The 27064-nt window shown below is 52.2% G+C and overlaps 1 protein-coding gene across 1 annotated transcript in view; it reads left to right on the top strand.

The window, feature by feature from the left end:
- Positions 1 to 205: 205 nt before the first annotated feature.
- Positions 206 to 27064, top strand: part of Aacs (acetoacetyl-CoA synthetase) — a 45250-nt gene continuing 18391 nt past the window's right edge. The window contains exons 1-5 of the mRNA XM_051161426.1: positions 206 to 491; positions 10419 to 10522; positions 11654 to 11774; positions 18176 to 18289; positions 22455 to 22552. Coding sequence (XP_051017383.1) covers positions 359 to 491; positions 10419 to 10522; positions 11654 to 11774; positions 18176 to 18289; positions 22455 to 22552 — 570 coding nt within the window. The 5' untranslated portion in view covers positions 206 to 358. The remainder of the gene's footprint in view (positions 492 to 10418; positions 10523 to 11653; positions 11775 to 18175; positions 18290 to 22454; positions 22553 to 27064) is intronic.

Genomic DNA, 27064 nt, shown 5'->3' with positions numbered 1-27064 from the left:
AACTAACGAACGCAAGGAGGGCAACACCCCGGAGGTTCCGCAACAGGTGAGGGCGAGGACCAGGCTCATCGCGCCTGCGCAGGCGAGCACTCTTTTTTGGCAGCTAGCGCATCATTTGCAGGCGCGGCGCGGCGGAGGGTTACAGCAGAGGGCGTGGCCTCAAGAGGCGTGGCTTTCTGGGGGCGTGGCGAAGCCTGCTTGGGGGTGTGACCTAGCCGGATGTCCCGCAAGCCGCGCCGGCGCTGGCTCAGTCTCGCGCCGTCGTTCGTCCGCGCCACGCTGAGTCGCTTTGCGCCTTACGCTCTCCGCTGTTCCCATAGACCCAGCCGGGCAGCCCCGGTCACGCAACTCCGCAACTATGTCCAAGCTGGCGCGGCTCGGGCGTGAGGAGATCATGGAGTGCCAGGTGATGTGGGAGCCTGACAGCAAGAAGGACACGCAGATGGACCGCTTCCGGGCGGCCGTGGGTGCCGCCTGCGGCCTGGCGCTGGGTGAGTGCGGGGCACGCGGCTAGTACACCCCGCCACGGGCCTTCCCGGAATCAATTCCCTGCAGGGAGGCACGCCCTAAGAAGGTCCCTTCTAGCTGTTGGGATAAGACTCGGATAGAGATGGATGTACGACCAGTGTCAGTGTCTTTAGGGTTGGAGAAGCCCCTTGGCTTGGGGTTGTTATCCGTTTGGGAGGTTCCTCCTTTCCCTCTTTTTAATTGCTGGGATGGTCCTGGAGTTGGGGGAGCCCTCTTGTCTTGGGGTCCCCCTCTAGAGAGGAACCTCCTAGTTATTGACATGGGCCTCTGATGGATGGATGAATGGCCAGTGTCCCTGTCCTGGGGTTGGGGGAGTCCCCTGGCTCTATGCCGTCCTCTAGGAGGTGCTGGTCTTCTGATGGTGTAGCCTTTACTGTTTTGGGGAGCATCACCACATATAGAGAGGCTTTTTGTTGCTTGCAAGACCGCCCTGCAGGTGAGGCTACCCCCTGAAAGTGGTAACCCCCCCAACCACCCCCCTCCCCGCCTTGTTCCTCAGCAGGCTTAGGAAGTGACTCCTGGGGTCTTGACTTCCAGCCTGTGGGGGGACCAGTCTTCTGGTCTGATTTGCAGTTCTTTTTGAGTTCATAGGATTTATGTGACAGGTTCCCTGCCTTTGCTAGGGACCAACTTGAACCATTGCACATCCCTGAAAAAGTGGGGATTCGCTTTTCCTCCCTCCTTTTTAAGGTTATGGTAGAGTCTTTTCTTTTTTTTTTTTTTTTTTTTTTTTTTTTTTTTTTTTGGTTTTTCGAGACAGGGTTTCTCTGTGTAGCCTTGGCCATCATGGACTCGCTTTGTAGACCAGGCTGGCCTCGAACTCACAGCGATCCGCCTGCCTCTGCCTCCCGAGTGCTGGGATTACAGGCGTGCGCCACCACGCCCGGCTTGGTAGAGTCTTTTCTTATGCTTAAACTCCCAGCCCTAAACAGATCCTCCTTCCAGCTACCCTGCTGGTCTGTCTGGTTGTGGGTAGGGCAGAGGCCCTTCTCCTGGGTGAGGCCCCTTTTCCATATGCCCTTCCCAGAGATCCATAGGGCTTGGTTAGCCCTGTGACCTGCTCTGCTCTCTCTCAGGTGTCTGCCTGGGGCTTTCAGCACACAGTGGCTTTTCTCTTCGTTTTTACTTCTCTCTCTCTTTTTCTTTTGGTTTTTCCAGACAGGGTCTCTCTGTGTAGCCTTGGCTGTCCTGGACTCGCTTTGTAGCCCAGGCTGGCCTCAAACTCACAGCGATCCACCTGCCTCTGCCTCTCTCAGAGTGCTGGGATTAAAGGCGTGCACTTCCCCGCGTGCCTCCCCCCCCCCCCCTTTTCTCTCTTAACCGCAAGGACCTCCTTTCCTGCTTCCTTCTCCTCTGCATGGTTCACCCTCCTTTCTGGCTGGGTTAATGCAAGTCTTTTGCTGTTGCTGGGTTTCCAGGCTCTCTGCAGTCCCTTGTTGATCAGGGACTCGCAGACTGCTGCTGGAGAGCCTGGAGATGGAAGTCGAGCTTCCGCAGGGTCCCTTGCCTTCCCTCATCCCCTCTCACCTGGAGACAGGTGTTGGCCTGGCCACTTGCAGGCCTTGCAGTCTGTGGGTGTTGGATAGGAGAACCTTAAGCTAACTGCATCACGATTGGGATTGCATCTGTTTCCTGTCCTCCATTCCCTGCCTGGACTTCGTCTGTCTCCTCTGCCAGGCAGTGATGGAGGACGGAGCTGGTGCTTGTGTGGGCTTAACTGGCCGGACACTTCAGAACATCACTCCGCTGAGGGCCAAAGCTTTCTCCACAGCAAGAGCAACAGGGGAGAGAGCTGTAACCTGATACCCTGCGGGGAAGTGGCCCTCGTACTTCTTAGCTGTGTGACCAGGAACACATCCAGGAGCCTCAGGCCTTGGTTCCCTCATTTATAAAAATGAGCATAAAGGGAGGACCAGTGAGCCTCGGTGGAGAGATGGCAGGCCCAGCACAGAGCTTTGACCACTCTACTGGCTGGAGGCTTGCTGAGTAACCCCTTAGCCTTAATCTACTTCCTCCTTCAAGTCTCTGGTGGTTGGCTGGTCTTTGGGTTGACTATCTTGCGTTTAAAAGTTGGGAGGCACCAGGTGTGATAGTGCAGGCCTTTAATCCCAGCACACGGGAGAAGGGATCATTGTGAGTTCGAGGCAAGCCTGGTCTACAAAGTGAGTCTAGGATAGCCTAGGCTACACAGAGAAATTCTGTCTTGAAAAGCCCCCCCCCCCAAAAAAAAGTTGAGGGGCTTGGGGCTGAAGAGATGGCTCAGTGATTAAGAGGCTGCTCTTCCAAAGGTCCTGAGTTCAATTCTCAGCAACCATGTGGTGGCTTACAACCATATAATGAGATCTGATGCCCTCTTCTGGCATGCAGTATACGTGCAGATAAAACACTCATACATTAAATAAGTACATCTTAAAAAAAAAAAAAGTTGGGAGGCTTGCCAGCCGTCATGGCTCACACTCAGGTGTTTAGGCAGGAGGAGTGCTATGAGTTCAAGAGGGAGACCCTGTGGCCAGGCGTGGTGGTGCACGCCTTTAATCCCAGCACTCAGGAGGCAAAGGCAGGCGGATCGCTGTGAGTTCGAGGCCAGCCTGGTCTACAAAGCGAGTCCAGGACAGCCAAGGCTACACAGAGAGACCCTGTCTCGAAAAACAAACAAACAAACAAACAAAAAAGAGAGAGAGAGAGAGAGAGAGAGAGAGAGAGAGAGAGAGAGAGAGAGAGAGAGAGACCCTGTCTCAGAAACAAGGACAGCAAAATAAAGCTGAGGGGCTGGATAGGAAAACCCAGAGCCTGTATGCCACCTGCCATCTGTGCAGTCTTCTCACGTGGCGGCCACAGATGGCTGTTGCGTGGCCACTCCCTTTGCCCTTTCCTCCTTTCTCCTTCCCTTTCACCCATGACGTTTGGGGATTTTTTTTTTTTTTTTTTTTTTTGGTTTTTCGAGACAGGGTTTCTCTGTGTAGCCTTGGCTATCCTGGACTCACTTTGTAGACCAGGCTGGCCTCGAACTCACAGCGATCCGCCTGCCTCTGCCTCCCAAGTGCTGGGATTAAAAGCGTGCACCACCACGCCTGGCTGAGGTTTGGGGATCTTTAAGGTCTAAATCAAATGCTATCTTTCTTCTGTAGTCCTTGGTATTGTGTCCTTTCTCCACCACCATCCGTGTTCTTTTCTATAGGGCTTTGCTCCTGCCTTCCCGGTTCATGTATGGTGAGCACTCTTTTTTTTTTTTTCCTCTCTCTTGAGACAGGGTTACTCTGTGTAGTCCTGGCTGTCCTTTACTTACTTTCTAGACCAGGCTGTCCTTGAACTCACAGTGATCCACCTGCCTCTGCTTCCCCAGCCAGTGCTGGGATCACAGGCGTGCGCCACCACGCCCAGCCTGGTGAGCATTCTTGTGTAGAGTTAGAGCCTCTCACAACAGCCCACTCCTAGCTCTCTTTTTGTTTGTTTGTTTGTTTTATTTTGAGACAGGGTCTAACTATGTAATCCTGGCTAGCCTGGAACTCACTATATAGATCAGGCTGGCCTCAAGCTCTCAGAGATCCACTTGTCTCTGCCTCTGAAGTGCTGGGGTTAAAATCAGCCATGTGCCGCCACACTTGAACTCAACGATACTCCTGCCGCTTTGAGTGTTGAGATGACAGTCATGTACCACTGTACCCCTTTCATTTAAAACTAAGATTTGTCTAGTCTCTCGGTTGAACATTAAACACACTGAACCAAATGTGCCTGTGGTCACCTGGGTGACCTGGGTAACCGCAGCCCCTGAGTGGATTCCTGGCTCACCCCATGATGTGGCTGAGGTAGGAGATAACAGTGGAAAAGTCTCCACATAAAGTCCTAGAGGTGCTAAGATGTCCTTGTGACCATCAGTTCCCCAGGTTGAGGGGCTGGCCACACCCCTCAATGATGCTGTTGGGTGTTCTGTTCTCTTAAAGTCCTAGAGATTGAACCCAGGGTCTCCCACATGCTAGACAAGGCTCTGCACATGAGCCACACTTCCACCCTCTTTTTCTTTTTTTTTGTTTTCTCTCTTTCTTTCTCTCTTTTTGTTTTGGTTTTTCAAGACAGGGTTTCTCTGTGTAGCCTTGGCTGTCCTGGACTCACTTTGTAGACCAGGCTGGCCTCGAACTCACGGCGATCTGCCTACCTCTGTCTCCTGAGTGCTGGGAATTAAAGGCATGCGCCACCACTGCCTGGTTTTTTTTTTTTTTTTTTGATTTTCAAGACAGGGCTTAACTCTGGAACTTACTCTTTAGACCAGGCTAGCCTAGAACTCACAGAGTTCTGCCTGCCTCTACCTCCTGAGAGCTGGGATTAAAGATGTTCTTAGCTAGTTGCTAGGCAGGGTCTTAAAGATTGTGCAGGCTGGCTTGGAACATGCTCTGTAGACCAGGCAGGCTTGGCTCTTTTGATCCTCCTGCCTCAGCTTCCCAAGTAGCAAGGATTACAGACCTGAGCCACTAGGCTCAGCCTAAATCCACTTTTATGTCTGGGGAAAGATTTGTAACATCTAGCTGATTTCAGCAGCTTGGGAACTGTTTTTTTTTTTTTTTTATCCAGAGTCTGCTGTTTGTGAGGACTCAGGTGACTAAGCCTGAGGGAAGGAGAGGAGCCGTGCAGCCTGTTTGGCTGGTGTTAATTCCCACAGGTGCATAAAGCTGTCTCACCAGAGGTGCCAAAGCCTTGTGCTGCCCTCTGCCTGCTGCTCACTACTGCATATTAGCTCTTGTGTTGGCTGGCCTTGTGTGGATAGACTCAGTATATAGGCGTGACACCAATGGCAGATGCCTTTGGGTGCCTTTATTCTGCAGAGAACTGATGATAACCCTAGGATAAGCACCATCAGCCTCCCCTTACATAGGAGGCTCATGGGACGTCGGTAATGTCCCAGGCCACTCAGAGTAATAGGTGCTGAATGCAGACAGTTGAACGTAGGAGTTTGTACTCTTTTTTTTTCTTTTGTTTTTGTTTTTGTTTTTTTTTGTTTTGTTTTGTTTTTTAGACAGGGTTTCTTTGTGTAGTCCTGGCTATCTGGGAGCTAGTTCTGCAGATCAAGCTGGCCTTGAACTCACAGAGATCCACCTGCCTCTGCCTCCCCAGTGCTGGGATTAAAGGAGTGTACCACCTCACCTGGTTATATATATTTTTAAATTATGTGTATTCATATGACTGTGTATGGTGATGTGCACGCAATTGCTTACAGAAATCAGAAGAGAGAGAGTCAGAAGTTCCCAAACTAGAGTCACATGCAGTTGTGAACTGTCTGACGTGGGTGCTGGTAACCAAACTTGGGTCCTCTGTTGTTTTCAACAAAATCTCAATAGTTGCATTTTACCAATAAAGACTCAGGAGCCAGATGCTGGGGTGAAAGCCTGTTAGCTGAGAAAGGTAGAGAAAACACCCAGCTGACCTTCCTCCTTTCCTGTAGAGACAGGCTTTCTCTGTGTAACAGTACTGAATCCTGGAACTCTTTGTAGACAAGGCTGGCCTCGAACTCACAGAGATCCACCTGCCTCTGCCTCTCGAGTGCTAGGATTAACGGTGTGAGCTACCACACCCTTTTGTTTTTGTTTTTGTATTTCAAGACAAGGTTTCTGTGTGTAGCTCTGGCTACCCTGGACTTGTATGCAGCCTTGGCTGTGTTGGGCTCGCTTTTGTAGATGAGGCTGGCCTCGAACTCACAAAGATCCGCCTGCCTCTGCCCCCCAAGGTCTGGGATTAAAGGTGTGCACCACCATGCCTGGCTGACTTTTTTTCATAATAATCCTATGTTCACTACCTGTCAACTGGTGGCTTGCTCTGCCTTTTGACCTATGGTTGACTTTATTCAATCCTATTTACAATATTTAAGCAGAAAACTCTTGGTTGAAAAGTGTGTGCTAAGGCTGAGCCACACCACAACTAGAAACAGGTTTCTCCAGCAAATAGCACAATCTTGGGGTTCACAGTGTGATCTGTCTGAATTTTTACCTGCTGACCCTTCCAGCCTCCCTTATGGCCCTGAAGCAGTGTGTCCCATTGGTTTTCACAACAGCCATGGCACTACCCCCACTCTGTAGACAGGATTGCCCGGGCTAGGAGGTAGCACAGCTCACCCTGGGCCATTTGCTTGGAAATGGTACAGTGGATGCTGCTTCAAGTCACCCAGCCTGACCTGGACCCAGAGTGGATTCTGGTATGGTAGGATCTGTAGCCACTTCTCAACAGTTTGAAGTGACCCATGGGGCAAACTATGCCCTGGAGAGACAGAGTGGCCTGTCTTGGGGTCTCCAGCAAAGTCATGAGGTCTGTGGCTCCACCTTTACAAACTCACACCCTGCAGTTTCCTGAATGTGTTATCTATCTTATTGTATACCTCCTGGGTGGGTGGGGTGGGGGCAGGGCAGGGGCTGGAGATTGCGATCTTATTGCCCGGAGCCAGAAAGTCCCACATCTGGCCCTGCTGTGGCTTGCCCACCTGTGCGGCTCCAGACACTCAGCTCCCTTGCAGCATGTGTGCCCCTTCCCCCCTAACCCCCTGCAGCTGTGCGCTCTTGAGCACTAAATGCCTAAACCTCTGAGCTGTCCGACCCAGCGCCCACACCCAGCTTTGAACTTAGCCAGGCAGGATCTGCAGAGGGGAACTCCGGGATGGCTTTGGATATCTTGTAAGCACACTAGTGCCTGCTGCCTTCTCCCTATGGCCCCCAGAGAGGCCAGGGTTGCAGGTGGTTTGGTTGGGTTTCTTCCACATACTTGGGTTGCCCTTGTCTTGTTTAGAAGTATTATGCATAGCTTGTTTCAGATCAGGACCCCCCCCACCCCTGCATGCACTGAGGCAGGAGTCTGAGGGAGCGAGTTCTAGGTTTCAGTGATGCTCCAGCCTCTTGAGAGAGCTGGTCTCTTTCCCCTAGCCTTAGAGGACTGACCTGCACGTGTATGGAGTACCATCAGTGAAGCTAGAAAACTCTAGGAGTGGCTAAACCAGGCTCTATTTGTGTTGAGCCGTCTCCTTTCCTGCAGTGCTTACCTGTCTCAGCTCTGTGACTGAGGGGACTGTGCCAGTTGGTCATTTTTTTTTTTTCTTTCTTCTCTGTGATCCTGAGGATTGAACCCAGGGCCTTGTGGATGCTGGGCAAGTCCTCCACCACTGAGCTCCGTCCTACATTCTCTTTTTATTTTGAGACAGGGTCTCAGTCAAGTTGCCCAGGCAGACTTGAAAGAATTCTATAGCCCAGGCTGGCTTTGAACTTATAATCTCCCAGCCTCAGCTTCTGGGGTAGCTGGAATTCTTGCCGTCAAACCAGGCCCTGGTGTCATTTTTGATGGAACGTATGTCCTCCTAAGAAAACCTGGAGACAGCCTGGCATGGTGGCATGCATGTTTAATCGCTGACTCAGTTGGGAGCCAGAGGCAGGCAGATCTCTATGAGGTTGAGGCCAGCCTGATCTATATAGTGAGTTTGAGGCCAGCCAGGGCTACATAGTGAGACTCTAGCTCAGAAAAAAACCACAGAGATCAAGAAGCACACAAAGAATGGACTTATGAAGTAGGGGCTGAAGAGAGAGCTTGGTAAGGGAGGGCCCTGGGGCTAGAGAAGAGAGCCTGAGTTCTATCCCTGGAATTCACATAGTGGAAGGAGAGAATAGGCTTCCGAAAGTTGACCTCTGACCTCTGACCTTTACACATGTGCTGTGGTGTGTGTACTAGACCCCTCCCCCCCATGTTAAGCAGGGAGACTGAGGAGATGACTCAGGTGTACACTCTGCAAGCATAAAGTGTATACCTAGGAGCCACAAAGCTGGGTGTGCCTGTAGTCCTTGCTCTCGGGAGGTGGACACAGGTGGAAAGCTGGGGTTCCATGGCTAGCCTAAGCTACTCAGCTAGCTCCAGGTCCCAGTAACAGAGCCTGACTCAAAACACAAGTCGAAGCTGGGCGTGGTGGTGCACGCCTTTAATCCCAGCACTTGGGAGGCAGAGGCAGGCGGATTGCTGTGAGTTTGAGGCCAGCCAGGACAGCCAAGCCTACACAGAGAAACCCTGTCTCGAAAAACAAAACAAAACAAAACAAAAACAAAAAAACCAAAAAATCAAAAAACCCCCAAAACCAGAAAAAAAACCACAAGTCAAGCTCCGGCTGGACAGATCACTCCATGCTTACGAGTACATGCCTCTCCTGCAGAAGACCTGGATTCAGTTTCTAGCACCCACATGGTGGCTCACAATTGTCTGTCACTTCAGTTCCAGGGGACGGAACTCCCTCTTCTGACCTCCATGGGTACCACGCACACATGTGATGCACAAATATACAGGCAGGCAAAGCACCCATACACATAAAATAAAACAAATTTAGCCGGGCAGTGGTGGCACACGCTTTTGATCCCAGCACTCGGGAGGCAGAGGTAGGCAGATCACTGTGAGTTCAAGGCCAGTCTGGTCTACAGAGTGAGTCCAGGACAGCCAAGGCTATCCTGTCTTGAAAAAAGAGTTTGATGCCAGTCTGGGCTGTCAACACGCATGTGCGCGTGCGCGTACACACTCACACATATGCATATGTCTATTTCTAACTGTCTGTCTGTCTGTCTATCTACCTATTACTGTGTTTTTTGGGGACAGTGGATGAAGGGTTTGTGTCATGAGATTTGTATCATGTCTTCCTTCCAGTCATCAGGGGCATCAGTCACTGAGTCCCTGGCATGTGAGGTTCTTAGGCCTCAGGCTTCCCACTGAGGCCCCCTCCCCTGACTTCCCACTGAGGCCCCCTCCCCTGACTTCACACTAAGGCCCCCTCCCCTGACTTCACACTGAGGCCCCCTCCCCTGACTTTGCACTGAGACCCTCTCCCCTGACTTCCCACTGAGGCCCCCTCCCCTGACTTCACACTGAGGCCCCCTCCCCTGACTTTGCACTGAGACCCCCTCCCCTGACTTCCCACTGAGGCCCCCTCCCCTGACTTCCCACCGAGACCCCCTCCCCTGACTTCCCACTGAGACCCCCTCCCCTGACTTCCCACTGAGGGCCCCCTCCCCTGACTTCCCACTGAGACCCCCTCCCCTGACTTCCCACTGAGGCCCCCTCCCCTGACTTCCCACTGAGGCCCCCTCCCCTGACTTCCCACTGAGGCCCCCTCCCCTGACTTCCCACTGAGGGCCCCTCCCCTGACTTCCCACTGAGACCCCCTCCCCTGACTTCCCACTGAGGCCCCCTCCCCTGACTTCCCACTGAGACCCCCTCCCCTGACTTCCCACTGAGGCCCCCTCCCCTGACTTCCCACTGAGGCCCCCTCCCCTGACTTCCCACTGAGGGCCCCCTCCCCTGACTTCCCACTGAGGCCCCCTCCCCTGACTTCCCACTGAGGCCCCCTCCCCTGACTTCCCACTGAGGCCCCCTCCCCTGACTTCCCACTGAGACCCCCTCCCCTGACTTCCCACCGAGGGCCCCTCCCCTGACTTCCCACCGAGGCCCCCTCCCCTGACTTCCCACCGAGGCCCCCTCCCCTGACTTCACACTGAGGGCCCCCTCCCCTGACTTCCCACTGAGACCCCCTCCCCTGACTTCCCACTGAGGCCCCCTCCCCTGACTTCACACTGAGGCCCCCTCCCCTGACTTCACACTGAGGCCCCCTCCCCTGACTTCACACTGAGGCCCCCTCTCCTGACTTCCCACTGAGACCCCCTCCCCTGACTTCACACTGAGGCCCCCTCCCCTGACTTCCCACTGAGACCCCCTCCCCTGACTTCACACTGAGACCCCCTCCCCTGACTTCACACTGAGACCCCCTCCCCTGACTTCACACTGAGACCCCCTCCCCTGACTTCCCACCGAGGGCCCCCTCCCCTGACTTCCCACCGAGGGCCCCCCTTTCAGGCCAGGCTGAAGGGCATCTGTTTTGCTCGTTTTTTTAGGGACTTATGATGACCTGTACCACTGGTCCGTCCGGTCTTATTCAGACTTTTGGGCTGAATTCTGGAAGTTCAGCGGAATAGTCTACTCACAAATGTATGATGAGGTAAGTGGGTCTTGCCACACTCTTGTCTCCTTTCATGGTTGTTTCTGAGCGAAGTGTTGATGGGAGAATACTGACTCATGCCTGCTTTTAAAATCCCCTGTGTGGGCCAGCAACATGGCTGAGTGGGGAAAGGCGCTTACTGCCAAGCCTGATGACCCGAGTTTGATCCCTGGGACCCACGCGGTAGAAGGAGAACTGACTCTTGCAAGTTGCCTTCCTTGGACCTTCTTGCATGGGCTGTGGTACATGCAACACCCCTTACACATGCACATATTAAAAACATAAGGGGGCGTGGCCTGGAGAGGTGACTCAGTGGTTCAGAGCATCAGTTGCTCTTCCAGAGGATCCTGGTTCAATTCCCAGCACCCATGCAGCAGTTCACAATAGTCTGTAGTTCCAGTCGCAGGAGATCCAACATCCTCTTCTGGCTTCCACAGGCACCATTCACTTGTGGTTCACAGACATTCATGTAGGCAAATACTATAAAATAAAATACTACATAATAAAATAAAAAATACTACAAAATAAAATAAAAAAATTAAAAGTAGCACAGAAGACCAAAGCAGTAGGACTGTAAGCTTGGAGCCAGCCTGGGCTATATAGGAAAACCCCTATGTACTGCTACGGCTTCCCCTTCTTTTTGACAAGGGGTTTCATGCAGCCAAGGCTGGACTGCAGCTCCTAATCCCCTTGCCTCTATCCCCCAGGTGCTGGGATGGCAGGCCTGAACTTCCCACTTCCGGCCTGGGCAGTTCCTTTACTTCCTCTTTAGCAACTGTCTTAAACAGGTGCTTAGTAAACTCTGTTGTAAGAATTTCTGGGAGTGGAGGGTGGGGTGGCTTCCTTGGGTGCAGGGCTGTGCTATGGCCACAGGTCAGGGTTGGTGTATGGGTGACATCATAAGGCTCTGTGCTGGGGCTGGAGAGATGGCTCAGTGGTTAAGAGCACTGCCTACTCTTCCAAAGGACTCAGGTTCAATTCCCAGCACCCACATGGCAGCTCACAACTGTCCGTAACGCCAAGATCAGACACCCTCACCCCAATGCACATAAGTTAAAATTAAATAAAATATTAAAAAAAAAATAAGGCTCTGTGCTGAGGCCCTAGCTTCCTTCTGCTGCCCCTCTGCAGGTCGTGGACACATCCAAAGGAATTGCAGATGTCCCCGAGTGGTTCAGGGGCAGCCGCCTCAACTACGCCGAGAACCTCCTACGCCATAAGGAGAATGACAAAGTCGCCCTTTACGTGGCCCGTGAGTCTCATGGGTGTCCTGGGTCATGAACGTGTGTGGCCCTGTGGGTGTGGAGGGGCTGCGGGGAGGGTAGCAACAGGATGTCGGCATCCTCCAGGCATAACGAGCACCTCTGCTGGGAGACAGCGAGGGCTGGTCACAGACTTCGGCTTGTTTCTGTCATTCTCCCTGCCTCCCCACCTGAAGACAAGGTTTCTCTGTGTAACAGCCCTGGCAGCCCGGGAACTCACTCTGTAGACCAGGCTGGCCTGGAACTCACAGAGACCCGCCTGCCTCTGCCTCCCGAGTGCTGGGATTAAAAGCCATGCACCACCACCACTTGGCCTGTTTCGATCATTCTGTGTGTGTGGTGCATGTGTGTGTGTGCATGTTCAGGAGTGTGCAGGTGCACTTGTGTGCATATTTGTGTGTGCAGGTGCATGTGTGTTTATGTAGAGACCAGAGGACACATCAGGCTCCTACGCTAGAGGTTGATGTAGTACGGGGAAATGGGTGTTCCAGGTGGATACAAGCTCCCCTTTGAGTAATGACACCTTCCTCCCCCGTCCCCCCTTTTTTTCCCAGACAAAGTGTCTTTGTGTAGCCTTGGTTCTGGGATTAAAGGCGTGTGCCACCACACTGGCTACACCTGTGGTTCATCCCACTGTAGGAAGTGGGGCTTAGTGGAGTGGGTGGAGCTTCCTGGAGCCATTTGCTTTTTGTAACTCAAGGTTCTGCGTTTTGGACAGTGCTAACTAACATCTTTATTACCAGTGAGAGCCACAGGCATATGTCAGATGCTTAGCCCTAATGCTTCTGAAAAGGACCCACTATGCTCTTTGGTGTCACAGTATCTGTCTGTCCCAGTCTGACAGTGATCAGTTTTCTGGTGTCTCTAAGCTTCCTTTAATCTTTTTTTTTTTTTTTTTTTGGTTTTTCGAGACAGGGTTTTTCTGTGTAGCCTTGGCCATCCTGGACTCACTTTGTAGACCAGGCTGGCCTCGAACTCACAGCGATCCGCCTGCCTCTGCCTCCCGAGTGCTGGGATTAAAGGCGTGCGCCACCACGCCCAGTGGCTCTCTATCAAATTCTTTCACTTAGAAGTATTGCAATGGGGGGGAATTAGATTGCTGAGTTTGGTGTAAGGCTAAATGAGCTTGAGTGAGGATTTTAGTTCAAGGCCCAGTCTCATGATGTTGCTGTGTGACTTTGGGTAAGTTGCTCAGCCTCTCTGGCTGTCTCTCCACTGCCAAGTTGGACAGATGATAGCACCTACTTCTGGATTGTTGGATTTGAGCTGGGCACCTCTCTCTCTCTCTCTCTCTCTCTCTCTCTCTCTCTCTCTCTCTCTCTCTCTGTGTGTGTGTGTGTGTGTGTGTGTGTGTGTGTCTCAGAACAGCCCTTGGCACAAAGGAAATAAGTGGGCTCCTCTGTCAAGGTTCTATGTTGTGAATCTATGCAGCTCTCATCATGGTGCCTGTCACAGAGCATCTCTGGTGGGCCTCAGCCTGAGATCCCAGAGCCACAGTCACTTCCGACACACGTGCTCAGCACAGGGCTCGTGCTGGGTTTGGGTGTTGAATGCCTTTTGCTTCTTCCTCCCCTGGGTTCCTAGCTCCGTGGTGCAGGTCAGGCGGAGGCATCGGCTTGGGTGCCCCCCAGCCTTTCTCCTGCTCTTAGCGGGCGTCTCCATCAGGCCCTCATGCACTTGTTCCTCAGACCCAGGCAAGTGCTGGGAACTGCAACTTTGAGTGGTACAAGCAGGCTTTCTACTCTGCAGGGGGCAGGGGAAGGTGTCCCTTAGTGCTGGGAAGAACACATAAAATAACCTAAGAGAAAGGAACTGGTGGGCTGAGGGGGACCAGCTTTAGTCGGAGGCCAGGGGCAAGGAGAGAGTCTGCTTTCTGTTCTCTGTGAACTAGCTCACTCACTGTCCCGGAATCACACTGCATGACCTCTTGGACTCAGCATTAGCTTTTCTTTTTCCGGCTGCGGGTGGTGGTGGTGGTGGTGAGGTGTTTCCTCTCTACAGAGTTTCTCTGTGTAGCCCTGGCTGTCCGTCCTGGACTTGCCTTTTAGACCAAGCTGGCCTTGAACTCACAGAGATCCTCCTGCTTCTGCCTCCTGAATGCTGTTATTAAAGGTATGCGCCACCATGCCCGGCTAGCATCAGCTAGCTGTCTGTCCTATTGTCTCCACCAGTGTTTCCTTCCTAGACACCCATAAGGCCCCATTGCCTGTGTGTCTAAGTCTGTGTGTGCATTGGAGGCTTGAAAAGGCCGGGGCTCTGGGGTGACACCACCATACCTTCCTCTCTGGATCCATAGAAATGCATTTGTTTTACTCTGGTGCTTCATGAGTACTCTGTTTCTCCCACTGCAAAATGGGAGCAGTCACGAGTCTTATACCACAAACCACAATGGCATCCCTGATGGTTAGGGGAAAGTGACCTGCTTCTCAGTGCTTGTGGTGCGGTCATCCATTCAGGTGTGTACTGAACCAAGGGTGATTCCCCCCCATCCCTGTCTCCCTGTCCCCTCTCTCACAGGAGTAGAGGTCAGCTGAGCTGGCATTTCTGTAAGCTTTGCCCTAAGTGGGCAGGAGGAGGCCACTTCTGACTCACTGTCCCCTGTGCCTTCCCGTTAAAGTCAGAGCTTTGCTGAGCCAACTTGCTTCCCCCTTTCCTGCCCTTCATGTCTTCAGAGTGGCAGGTGCCCTTAAGCTGGGGCCTCTCTGAGCTTCCACCAGCCTGAGCTTGCACTCCTTCCTGGCCCACAGTTGGCCTTCCCAAGGCTGCCCTACAAGCAGTGTGGAGGCTTGTAGATCATTGGGTTTCAGTTTCTGCTGCTTTTAGAACGTGTGTGTCGTTCTGCCCATCCTCCTGTTACCTCCCCCCCACTACCCCCACAGATGTCACCTGTCACCTGGCTGTGCCCTGCTCACCCAGGCATCCACTGCAGTACTTAGGCTTCCTTTGATAAAGCCACAGGTGCTTCAGCCTTCATGCTCCAGTGAGCAGCCAGCAGCCCTCCGGCCCTGTAAAGGCTTTGTCAGCACAGCTGGCTACACAGCACACTTTGTCTCCGAGTACTGTGGCCCAGGATAAAAATGTCCTGGGTTGTAGACAGAGGAGCAGCTGCATGGCCAGCATTGGAGAGTCAAAAGAGAGGCTGGTGGGCTTCTGCCAATCCTGGGCACACAGAGGACACCAGTTTTGTGCCTTGGGATGAGATGAACTCACACCCTGCCTCAAAGCTGATGGTCGCAGGGCTAGTGTCTTTCCAAGGCCATTGTTTCTCCTTCAGGGAGAGCTCCAGTTCCTCCACAGCCCACTCCAGTTGCTGTGCAGGGCGACAGGTCACATGACAGGCCATCTTGGACAGATTGCCATCTCAGTCCTTGTGACATGGCTGGCTGACAGGGGCTGGCCCAAGGCTTCACCCCTTACAAAGAGGGCTCCTCCAAGGGCCTCATAGCTGCCTGCTCCCCACAGCGGGCCACAGGGGAGATGCTGGAGCTTGTTTTTGTACTGGGATAGGTGTATTCTCTGGCTGATTTGTGTCTGCAGCTTCATTTTACGTCTACGTGGAGCAGTGGTTCTCAACCTGTGGGTCGAGACCCACTATGGGGCTTTAGGGATTTGAACCACCCTTTTATAGTGATGACACATCAGATGTTCTGCATATCAGATATTCACATTACGATTCATAGAAGTAGCAATGAAAATAATTTTGTGGTTGGGGTGGGGGCCTTCACCACAACATGAGGAACTGTATTAAGGAGTCCTAGCATTAGGAAGGCTGAGAACCACTGACTTAGAGACAGTGTCATTCACCAAGTGGCCCTGGCCGGCCTAGACCATGTGATTCTCCAGCCCTGGCCTCCTGAGGAGCTGGGACGATGGGCTTGAGGCAGTGGGCTCAACTGTTGCTGTGACTTTTATGACCAAGGCTCAATGGTCACTCTGTGGCCCCACAATGATCCACTGGTCATCAGGGCCAGGCCTGGGAAGCTGGGAGAGGGGCTGTGTGAGGCACCTAGTCCACTGCCATTTGTTTGTTTGATTGTTTGTTTTGCTTTTTTGAGACAGGGTTTCTCTGTGCAGCCTTGACTGTCCTAAACTCATTTTGTAGATCAGGCTGGCCTTCAACTCACAGAGATCTGCCTGCCTCTGCCTCCCCTGTGCTGGGATTACAGGTGTGCGCCACCATGCCTGGCTCCACTGCAGTTTTTAGTACCTATTGATTAAATAGGTAAAAATTGGCCTTGGTGTTTTGACCTAATTTCTTTGCTAAGGACTCCTGCAAGCCCTGGAGTAGCTCTCACAGTGAGGCCACCGTGGACAACAGTGGTCATTTAATATTCTTCCTGTTTGTGGCTTAATAAGACCTCACTTTGTAGCCCTGGCTGGCCTAGAACTCCCTATGTAGACCAGGCCAGCTTCAAACTCAGAGGTCAGTTTGCCTCTTTCCTGAGTGCTTAGAGTTAATGCTTGGGCCCCCACACCCAGCTCATATAATTTTTTTTTTGTTTTTTTTTGTTTTTTTTTTTGTTTTTTGTTTTTTTTGTCCTGGACTTGCTTTGTAGACCAGGCTGGCCTCGAACTCACAGCAATCCCTCTGCCTCTGCCTCCCGAGTACTGGGATTAAAGGCGTGCGCCACCACGCCCGGCTCCAGCTCATATAATTTTAAAATTCATACTATTTAATTTTTGCATTAGATGTCAGTAAAACAATAATCACCAAAGCCCGGTCAAAGGTGGGGCTGAAAACAGGATAGATGAGGCCTAAGTGTGCCGCACTGAGGGGAGGCCCAAGGGTGGCTGCTGCACTGGTCTGGCCATAGAAACTGTTAATCCCAAAGATGGGAGGAGAAAGGTTACCAGCCTAAATAATCATGGCTAAATGAATTAAAGCAAGCAATTACCTTTTTTTTTTTTTTTTTTTTTTAAAGACAGGGTTTCTCTGTATAGCCTTGGCTTTCCTGGACTCACTCTGTAGATCAGGCTGGCCTCGAACTCACAGTGATCCCACCTGCCTTTGCTTCCTGAGTGCCCCCCCCCCCTTTTTAAAAGATTTACTTATTTATTATGTATACAGTGTTCTGCCAGCTTGTATTCCTGCATACGAGAAGAGGACACTAGCTCTCACTGTAGATGGGTGTGAGCTACCATGTAGTTGCTAGGAATTGAACTCAGGACCTCTGGAAGAGCAGCCAGTGCTCTTAGCCATCTCTCCAGGCCGGTGAGCAGTTACTTAACGCAAGCGTAGTTTATTTGTGTACATAGGCTGCCTCCCCCAAAGGCGAGGTTTCAGAGGTCAGCATTGGATGTGAGAAAGACAAGGTTTTTATAGCTCAGGGGTAGGGGGCTTCCAGTTGGGGGATTTGGTGGGCAAAATAGGCCAGGTTATGCATAGTTAGTCATAATGACCTTCTAAACAAAGACATGATTATAAGGGGTGGTAACAAGGTAGTCATAACAACCCTTTGACATGGTTGCTGTTTCTTGGAACAGGCAGTACAGAACCCTTTGTAGTTAAGGCTACATGTGGAACATAGCCCAATCCTTGAGAAACAGGCTTAATTATAAATGAGAATGAACCTAGTTTGTCTTTACTATAAGATGGCTTTTAAGCCTAAGCTGGAGGTACGCTGATTCATCAGAACCGCTTTCATCACTCAGATTGTACTGATGGACAGTAGATTGGCAACAGCTGGGGCCAGAGGTGACCATGAGGCTCATGTGAACAAAGAATGGGTCTGTGGTGATCCGATGTGTGGTGGTGGCAGTGCCAGGGAAGTGCTGCTACAGGTGACAACTGTGCACATGCTGTCTCCATATTAGTTTCCTGGTCTCTACGTTGCACCCTCTTTCTGCATAGCATAACCTCCAGGTCTTTGGGGTCGTCCCACCATCCCACCAGTCTGGCTATTTTCATCAACATGGTTAGCATACTGCCCCAGTCTGCCTAGCAACTTATGACCCCAGTCTGCCCAGCAACCCATGACATCATTACCTACCTGCCACTAGGATTATAAAAGGACAAACCCACCCTGTCTCTCTCTCTCTTGTTTCTCTTGTACCTATCTCTTTTCCTCTGTCTGTCTCTCTCTAGGGCACTTCCCCTTCCTTCTCCCCTCATGCTTGTACAATAAACTTCCCCATGTCGTATCTGTTTGTGTGGCACATATTTCATATTTCCTATCTTCTTTTTCATATATAAAACATCTCCTCCTGGGGATCCTGCCTTGGGGGTCTGAAACTGGCTTCCATGCTGCCTGGCTGGCTCTCCTGTGGAGTGGCACCACCCTGGGCCTTGTTCTGCATTCTCCCGTGTCCAGGTCTCCTTCTCCTGGGGACAGGCTGACTGGGGTCCCTTCCTGCGTGCCTTGTGCTTGAGCTGTTCTTGTTCTCTCCTCAGGGGAAGGCAGAGAGGAGATTGTGAAGGTGACTTTCGAAGAGCTGAGGCAGCAGGTGGCTCTGTTCGCAGCCGCCATGAGGAAGATGGGCGTGAAGAAAGGGGATCGAGTGGTCGGTAAGGAAGGGCCTTTCTCTTTCTTTCATCTCTCTCTGTCTCTTTCCTTTTTTCCTTTTCTTCCCTTCCCTTCTTTCCTTGGTAAATGCCTTTTAGTGCTATGGTGTTTCAATCCCTAGAACCAGAAACTCAAACCAAATTGAACCAAACCAACAACAAAATGGGCCAGAAGGTGGAGAGATTTGAAAAAAAGTTTAGCTGGGTGAAGAACACACCCCTGTGTGGTTCCAGTCATGCAGCCGGGTCCAAGCTGACACAGGGTGAATGGCGCAGAGTCCTGGTTGCTTCGGTTTCCCCATCACTTCCAGATATTTGGGAGGCTGAGGCAGGAGGCTTGTAAATTTGAGACCAGCTCAGGTTTCACAGGGAGATCTTGTCTCAAAACAAAACCAATTAACAACATAGAACAACAAGACAAAGAAGGCCAAAGCCAGAGTCCTCTCTCTTGTTGTTCTGGGAGGACCAGGAATTCTCCTCACTGTGTGTCTAGAACAGAAAGGGACAAGGATGTACAGGAGTGATCTGCGCAGTTGGTGGATTAACAGAGATGCCTGTAGGAGTTAGCGCTGCCCTGGGGGAGTGTGCAGGAGGAACCGGAGCCGGCTGCACACATAGCCCGTGTGCTGTTGAGAACAGGTGTCTGTTAGGAGCGAGGGCATGGTGACAGTTGCCCAGCACTGCTCTGTCATGGCTTTTTCCACCTCTCCCTACCTGCTCCCCTCAAAGTAATGCTCCTCACTGCTTCCCCACTTCACTTTTGACCACAGGGCGGGGAAAACGCAAAACCTTAAGGCTGAGGGAACCTCTGAAACCTTGTTGGAGACTGTTGAGTCTGTAGGCCTCCAGGCCTGTATGTCCCCTCCTGAGCAACCCCCAGCATCCCATTGTTCCCTCAGGTGGCATCCCGTGTCCTAAGAGCTCAGTAGCCTTCCAGTTCTCCTTTCACTCTGATTTCCAAGCAGCAGGAAGGCCTGTGGGGAGCTGCCCTTCACCCAGTAACTTTGCTTAGTTAGTAGCAGGAAGGGTGTGCCTGGGGCAAGCCACTCTTCAGGGCAGCTTGGGACACATCCCTGACCCTCAGTCGGACAAGGCCACGGGCCAGGGTGATGATCTGAATAGTTATGTGTCATTTCTGGCAGTGTATGCCTCTCCTGGAGCGGACTGACTGACAAGGCGCCAGCTTGTGTTTGCAGAGGGTCAGGGTGCTGTCACATCACAGGGACCAGGTCCAGGGCTGGCCCCAGAGCCCTGCAGCTCCTTAGAAAGTAGGCACGGCATGGGGTGAGCACAGCCTGTGCTGGTTGGCAGGAAAGGCATGTGCCAACTTACCCTACTCTGTCGCCTGTGTTCTGTGTTTCCCCACTGCTACTGGCACATCAAGGTAAACAGACACCACCTCACTAGGGACTACCCCGGCAATGCTCTCCAGAGTCAGCTCGACTTTTTTTTGTGAGCTCATGCCCTCTGATGTCATCTTTATGTTGTTTGTCTGCCCTGTAGTCCCCCCACCCCTCCCAGGGACCGGCTCTGTGTCTGTCCCTGAAGACAGGCTCTGTTTCCGTTCCTGGTGTGATACATGCTGTGGAAGGCCAGGCACACAGATGGCATCTAATAAATAGCTTCTGGGTGAATGTGTGTGAGGACTGGTCAGGTTTTTATTTGTATTTTCAGACAGGCTCTTGTTATGTAGCCCAGGCTGGCCTGGAACTTTGGTCCTTCCTTATTGCTGCATGCAGCTAGCACAGGCTTTAGAGGCTAAAACCTCACTTTTCTTGTGTCCTTCTTATCCCTTTTTAAGTTGTTTTTTTTTTTTTTAATTTAAATGTTTTAAAAAAATAAATAACATTTAAAATAAATTAAAAAATTAAAAAATAACATTTTATCTATTCATATATTTTATGTGTATGAGTTCTCTGTCTTTCATGCACACCAGAAGAGGGCATCAGATCCCATTACAGGTGGTGGTGAGCCACCGTCTGCTTGCTGGGAATTGAACTCAGGACCCCTGGAAGTGCAGTCAAGTGCTCTTAATCACTGAGCCATCATCTCTCCAGCCACCCTTGCTGTCACTTTAAAAAATTGAGTCAAGCAATGCTGAAGCCTCTTCTCCATTTTGTTTTTCTTCCTCCAGTTTGTTTTGCGCTGCTGGATTGGAACTCCAGGCCGATGCTTGGCCTGGTTCCACCATTGAGGCCAAGAGCCAGCCCTTATTTGCGGTTTTTCAAATCTGTCCGCAGGCCTTTCTGAGAGAAGGGAGCACAGAGCCAGGGTTGCCTGGGGACATTTCAGACTCTTCCTGGGACTGGGCTCTCCAGTCAGGCTGGCTCTTGGCCTTCTGTGGCTCTCAGATGGACCCTCCATCCCAAACTGTAGGTCCACATAAAGAGTCACTAAGTATCAAGTGGCACAGGTCCCTGCAGGGGTGAGGCTAGGCACCAAACTGTTGACAGCTGTCTTTTTTCTTTTTTGGTTTTTTCCAAAACAGGGTTTCTCTGTGTAACAGTCCTAGCTGACCTGGAACTCTTTGTAGACCAGGCTGGCCTTGAACTCACAGAGATCCACCTGCCTCTGCCTCCCGAGTGCTGGGATTAAAGACGTGCGCCACCACTGTCCGGCTCACAGCTGTTTTCTTTTACTGTGGATGTGGCCTCCAAGGTAGGCCCGATGGCTTAGGAGGAGGCCAGGCTGCTTGTCAGGTAGTCTGGGTTGCGCACTCTTGGGTGACCTCGGGTGACAACAATGGGTAAACGAGGCTCTTCAGGTCTGCTCACAAGCAAGTGAGCACTTCTGCAGCGACATTGCCACCTGTGAGGCACCAGTGGACTCTGTGGGGTTGAGGGGAAGGGCGCTTGAGTGCCTGCCCGTGAGCTAGCAGGGACACACACACACACACACGCACGCACACACTTAGCGAGGCACAGTACAAACCGCTGTGCCTTTCTGCAGAAGGTCATGAAGGGGCCCCAGGTAGACACTTGTCCATGGCTCCTTTCCCAAGGCCTGTGTTGACCTCTACCCCAGAGCACTGGCACTGTCTGTCTGGTTGCTGGTGACCCCTCTGACCATAGCTGTTCCCTGACTCCCTGTCATGACGCCAGCCTCCCTGGTGCTGCCACTCATTCTGCCCCAAAGGGCTCCACTGAGCTCTCCTGTGTGTGTGTACACGCGTGTCCGCTCTTGTTCCCCGCACCCATATGCCAGCCAGCATGTTTCTTGGGGCAGTGGTTTTGACCCCTTGTCGGGTGGGGGTCAAATGACCCTTGCACAGAGGTCACCTAAGACCGTTGGAAAGCACAGATATTTACATTGCGGTTCATAACTGTAGGAAAATTACAGTTATGTAGTTGCAATGAAAATACCTTTAGACGGGCTGGAGAGATGGTTCGGTGGTTAAGAGCACAGCACTGGTTGCTCTTCTAGAGGACCTGAGTTCAATTCCCAGCCCCGACATGGCAACTCAACAACTGTCTGTAACTCTCTTACCAGGGGATCAGACACCCTCATACAGATACATATGCAGTCAGACACTACTGTATTTAAATTAAAAGTAAATATTAAAAAAATAATTTTAGCGTGGGGGGGGGTCACCATAACCTGAGTAACTGTATTAAAGGAGTGCAGTGTTAGGAAGTGGAGAACCACTGTCTTAGGGTATCTGGGGCACACTGAAAGGCATTCAGCAAAGCAAAGCTGAAGACCGCCGAAGTCCTAGCCCTCACCTGAGGACTCCCTGTTAAATATGTGGTGCACACATGGTCAGGCTGCTATGGGACTCCCAGCAAAGGGGAAGTGACTAGCTTAAGGAAGGCCTCCCCAAGGAAGTGCCATGTGATGTCAGAGCTGAAGGACAGGTGTGTGCTGAGTGTGGAAGCCTGGTGTGGGTGTAGGTGTGCTTAAGTACCAAAGCTTGTGCAAAGGCCCTGGGGCAGGAGAGGAACACTTGAGGAAGTGAGTGAAGTGAGCAGAGAGAGGAGGAAGAGCCAGGAAGGGGAGAGTTGCTTATGGAGGCCATATGGGGTCATTTTGGTTCAAGTGAGGGAAACGCACAGTGGGTGGACAGGCTGGCATTTCTGTTTCTTAGATACATTAGGTCTCCCAGGGAAACTTGTGGAAGTCTGTTGGTTTGCTTTGCTCAACCCAAGGCTTTCTCCCCTCCCTCCCACAGGTTATCTGCCCAACAGTGCGCATGCAGTGGAGGCCATGCTGGCTGCTGCCAGTATCGGAGCCATCTGGAGTTCAACATCGCCAGACTTTGGTGTGAATGTGAGTTGGGGTCCTGTTGGAGGGGTGCCACTGGGTCAAAGAGTGTCCCCAGTGGGATGGGACTCCCCACCCACTTGGAGCTGGTGGCACGTGTGGCTGTCTAATCTGAGCTGCCAGTGTCTCCCTGGGCAGCCATAAGAGGGAGGGGGAAGGCCGCATGGATTCAGATCTGCCCTTGATTCTGGGAACTGAACAATTGAGCACAGGGCATCCATAGTGTAAACAGGGCATCAAGTTTTGATTGATTTTTTTTTTTTTTTTTTTGTAGACAAAAGTCATACTCTGTAGTTCAGATTGCCCTTGAGTTTGAGGCAATCCTCCTGCCATTTTTTTTTTTTTTTTTTGAGACAGAGTTTCTCTGTGTAGCCCTGGCTGTCTTGACCTGACTCACTTTGTAGATCAGGCTGGTCTCAAACTCACAGTGATCCACCTGCCTCTACGGCCCGTCCTCCCCCCACCTCCCCACCCTCCAGTGCTGGGATTACAGGTGTGCTCCACCGCACTGCACCGCATCCGCCTTGCTTTTTAGTTCTAGGGTTACAGGCATAAGCCATCTCACCTGACTTGGACCTTGTTTTTGAGTTTACAGACTGGATCTTGTTTCCTTCCTCAAAGTCCTGCCCACTGGTTCTTGCTTCTCAGTTACCGGGTGGTGTGTGCAGTTAGCTGTGGTGTTGCGGTTATCAGGTGTAGCAATCAGCATTGCTCTGGTGTCATGAAGTCACCTTGCCTTCTCTGCCTGGGATGTTGGGACTCTTGAGGTTTCCTGAATGAATATCTGTCTTGACATTCTTGGTTTGGTCTCTCTGAGGAACCGTGACACTCACGGTGTGTCCAGAGGGGCCCACACAGCTGAAGTGTGCTGTCAGAACTGAGAAAGGCCTGCTTTGGCTATAGTCGTTGGGTCGGTAGGACCCTGGACATTGTGGATTGACAAGTGACAGAAGACTGTGCACTGTGGGAGGACACGTGGTGTCCATGCCATCTATTCTCATGTGGTGATCATGCCAGCTGTTTCACATGGTGTCCATGCCAGCTACTCTCACATGGTGTCCATGCCAGCTGTTTCACATGGTGTCCATGCTAGCTACTCTCACATGGTGTCCATGCCAGCTACTCTCACGCGGTGTCCATGCCAGCTGTTTCATGCGGTGTCCATGCCAGCTGTTTCATGCGGTGTCCATGCCAGCTACTGTCCTGGGGCCAGCTTCTTCTCACCCAGCTGGGTCAGTCGATGTGGCCAGCAGCTGAGGGTTGGTCTGGGTGCTGGGCTGGTAGAGCACGGGGTGAATTTGTGGTGTGTTCCCTGGCTCAGTCTTCAGGGTGAACAAGTAAACTCATGTCTGCTTTAAGGTATATTGTCTCGGCAAAGGATTTTGAGACATCATCTCATCTTCTCACAGAGGACAGTGGGGTTGTTCAGGGCCTCACTTTGGTCCATGGCCCAGTAGGCTGAGGTGGTGCCCATGTGTCCTTTTCTACTTCCTGAACCCTTTCCCCACCTAATGGCGCTTCCTGGGCTCTGTCCCATACCTAACTTCATATCTGTCTGGGGTCAATAGGCCTTGGCCTAGACTGAAACACCACAGGTGGCTCCCAGCCCCAGGGTCTTCTGTGGGGTTGTATGAGCTAGCTGGGGCTCATGGATTCCTGATGGGAGGTTCTAGCAAGGTGGCCCTAGGTGTCCTCATGGGAGGTTCCGACAGGGTGGCTCTTGGTGTCCTCATGGGAGGCTCCGACAAGGTGGCCCTAGGTGTCCTCATGAGAGGTTCTAACAAGGTGGCCCTAGGTGTCCTCATGGGAGGCTATAACAAGGTGGCCTTGGGTGCAGTTCTGCTTGGGTCCCTCAGGAGGCGGCCAGAGTACATAGGCAGAAGGGCCTTTGGCTATGAGGTTTCCCACCTAAGATCCAGAGCCCGGGATGGGGACACACAGTGCATCCGTGGGCACTGAGAGAATGGGTGTAGGAGGCTTGTGTGGCTGGGAATCTTTCAACTGTGGGTTCAGTAAGTATTGGCTCTTGCTCACTGGGAGGCGGAGTTGTCCTCAGAGCTGGAGTGACCTGTGTGAGGGCCATGGACCTGAGATAGAGCTGACCTCAGGTCAGAACTGGCCATGGGATGGTGGGAAAGGGGTGGCGAAGCACCCTTCCATGGACTGGACTGCCCTCTCCTGGGCAGACTGGTTTCCAGTGAGTATCATCCTGGCTTCTTGTCTGCAAGTCTGGAATCCCAGCTGTCATTAGACACTAGGGGGCAGCAGAGCCCCACTGTCTCCTCCATCCTGTAGGGCCTTGCTTGCACCTCAGGTCAGACTCTGGGGAGGGTCTCCTTTCATTGGTCCTCTCCTCGGTCTTACACAGGAAGTGAGTCTTGAGCCGCCTGCCAGGGGACCTGACTGCTATGGCCGGGGGGACACATAAATGACACCTTTCTGAAAGGGTTCAGAGGCAGCCCCTGGCTTAGGGCCCTGCGTCCTCTGGCAGGCCTACTGTTTACTCACCTCCACACCTGTTCCTCGTCAACTGTGGCCTGGGACAGATACAAAGTCATTGATGCTGCCATCCAGGCTGCCTATCCAACACTGACCACCCCTGTTCAGGGTGAAGACCAGCTGGGAGGAGGTTCTAGAATGTTCTAGAATGAGGAGCAGAGACCTTGAACCGGGCAGAGGCCCAGCCACAGACTTCCAGAGCGCGCGCGCGCGCGCACACACACACACACACACACACACACACACAACTTTATATATAAATACAAATACTTTTTGAAACAGGGTCTCTGTAGCCCAGGCTATCCTGCACTCATTGTAGACCAGGCTGGCCTCCATCTTATACTACTTGCCTTTGCCTCTCAAGTGCTGGGATTAAAGCTTTTTACTCCTTTTAAACTTCAGCCAGGCACTTTCTGAAACCTGCAAGGGAAGGGGAATGCCTTTCTTATTTTGACTAGTGTCCTCTGCTGTCAGTCACCGAGTATCTCCTCTTGGTGGGGTGAGCTCCAGATCCATATTGACCCTAGCACATAGCCCAGGCCGGTCTCAGACTCACAGTGTAGTTGAGGATGGCCTTGAACTTCTGATCCCCCTGTCTCTGCCTCTCTGGGATTAGGGAGGCGCACTGCGCCTGGTTTTACGGAGTGCTGGGGATGAAGCCTGGAGCTTTGTGGACACAAGGCAAGCAGCGGCATCAACTCGAGCCACACCCCCAGGCCTGGTGTGTCACAGGCAGGCGGTTTTGCCGTTAGACTCACTAACAGTGACCGAGGTGCTCCTCTAGCTATGACCTTGGCTGTGGTGCTCCAGGGAGGACAGGCGCATCTCTGTGATGATGGAGCGCCACTTCTCCGGCATGCACCATGGTGCCCCACTTTGATCTGTCTTAGTCTCCCTACTACTGCTACTCTGCCGTGCTCTGTGTGCCTCACAGGAGATGACCTACCCAGGGCCATACTTGCCAGCTGCTCTGGGTTTTTCTGTTTTCTTCGGACCTGGTGGTGTTTTTGGAGACATCATGGAGGCCCCCTTCTAAAAGAGCCATGTGCTTAGGGCTCAGCCAGCAGCCTGTCGCCTCTCATTCTCACAGCACATTTTAACTGCTCGAGTGCGTTGTGAGTGGAAATAGGACAAGACACTGTCCCCACTCTGGGTGGCCATCTGTGCGAATCAGCAGGGGCCGCTGGTTTCAACACCTGATTGGTTGCTAAGCACTGGCTCAGGGTAGACCCATGATGGCCAGGTGTTCATTGTAGCATAAGCAGTTTGCACAGCTCTGTGGACCTCAGCAGGCCGAATGCTCCTTTGCATGCTCTGAGCTCTCTCCCTCACCTGCCCAGCTACTGGAGCTTCAGCTGTGAGCTGCAGGCTCTGATTTGGAAATCTTTGTCGTCTTTGCTGTCTGGGTACTCTCACTGACACTGGGGGTGTCCCTCTGCGATGTCTGAGCCTTAGGTCCCTGGCTGCTGGGCCTTCCTTATGGCCACCTATGAGCGGAGGTGGTCCTCTGAGTGAAGGCCTCACACCTGTTAGCACCCTCCCAGCTTAGCTCCTTCCCAGCCACTCTGGCCTCAGACTTTCTAGCAGACTTGACCTTCCTTCTGTCTGTCCACCATCACTGGCCCCGTGCCTGGCTGTGGGATTCCTTCTAAGGGCTGATGTGGTCTGCCCAGGGTGGTCAGCGCCCACCTCTGTCCTGCCATCTATTCTGTGTCTCCCCAACAGAGCAGCCTATGGGCAGAGAGCCCTTGTACCTGGGGGCCAGGCTGGAATCCCAGTTGTGCCACTGGCTTCTTGACATTCTCTGCCTGCCCACCAGAAGAGGGCGCCAGATCTCATTACAGGTGGTTGTGAGCCTCCATGTGGTTGCTAGGAATGGAACTCAGGACCTTTGGAAGAGCAGCCAGTGTTCTTGACCTCTGAGCTATCTCTCCAGCTCCCCAACAGCCAATTTCCTTGGCCCTAACCAAGGACTCTCTGCCCATGGAGTCTCAGGTACAGAGTTCATGTGCTTTTGTG

This window comes from Acomys russatus, chromosome 19 (genome assembly GCF_903995435.1).
Source record: "Acomys russatus chromosome 19, mAcoRus1.1, whole genome shotgun sequence".
NCBI classification, from domain to species: domain Eukaryota; kingdom Metazoa; phylum Chordata; class Mammalia; order Rodentia; family Muridae; genus Acomys; species Acomys russatus.
This window is presented reverse-complemented; position numbering and strand designations above follow the sequence as displayed.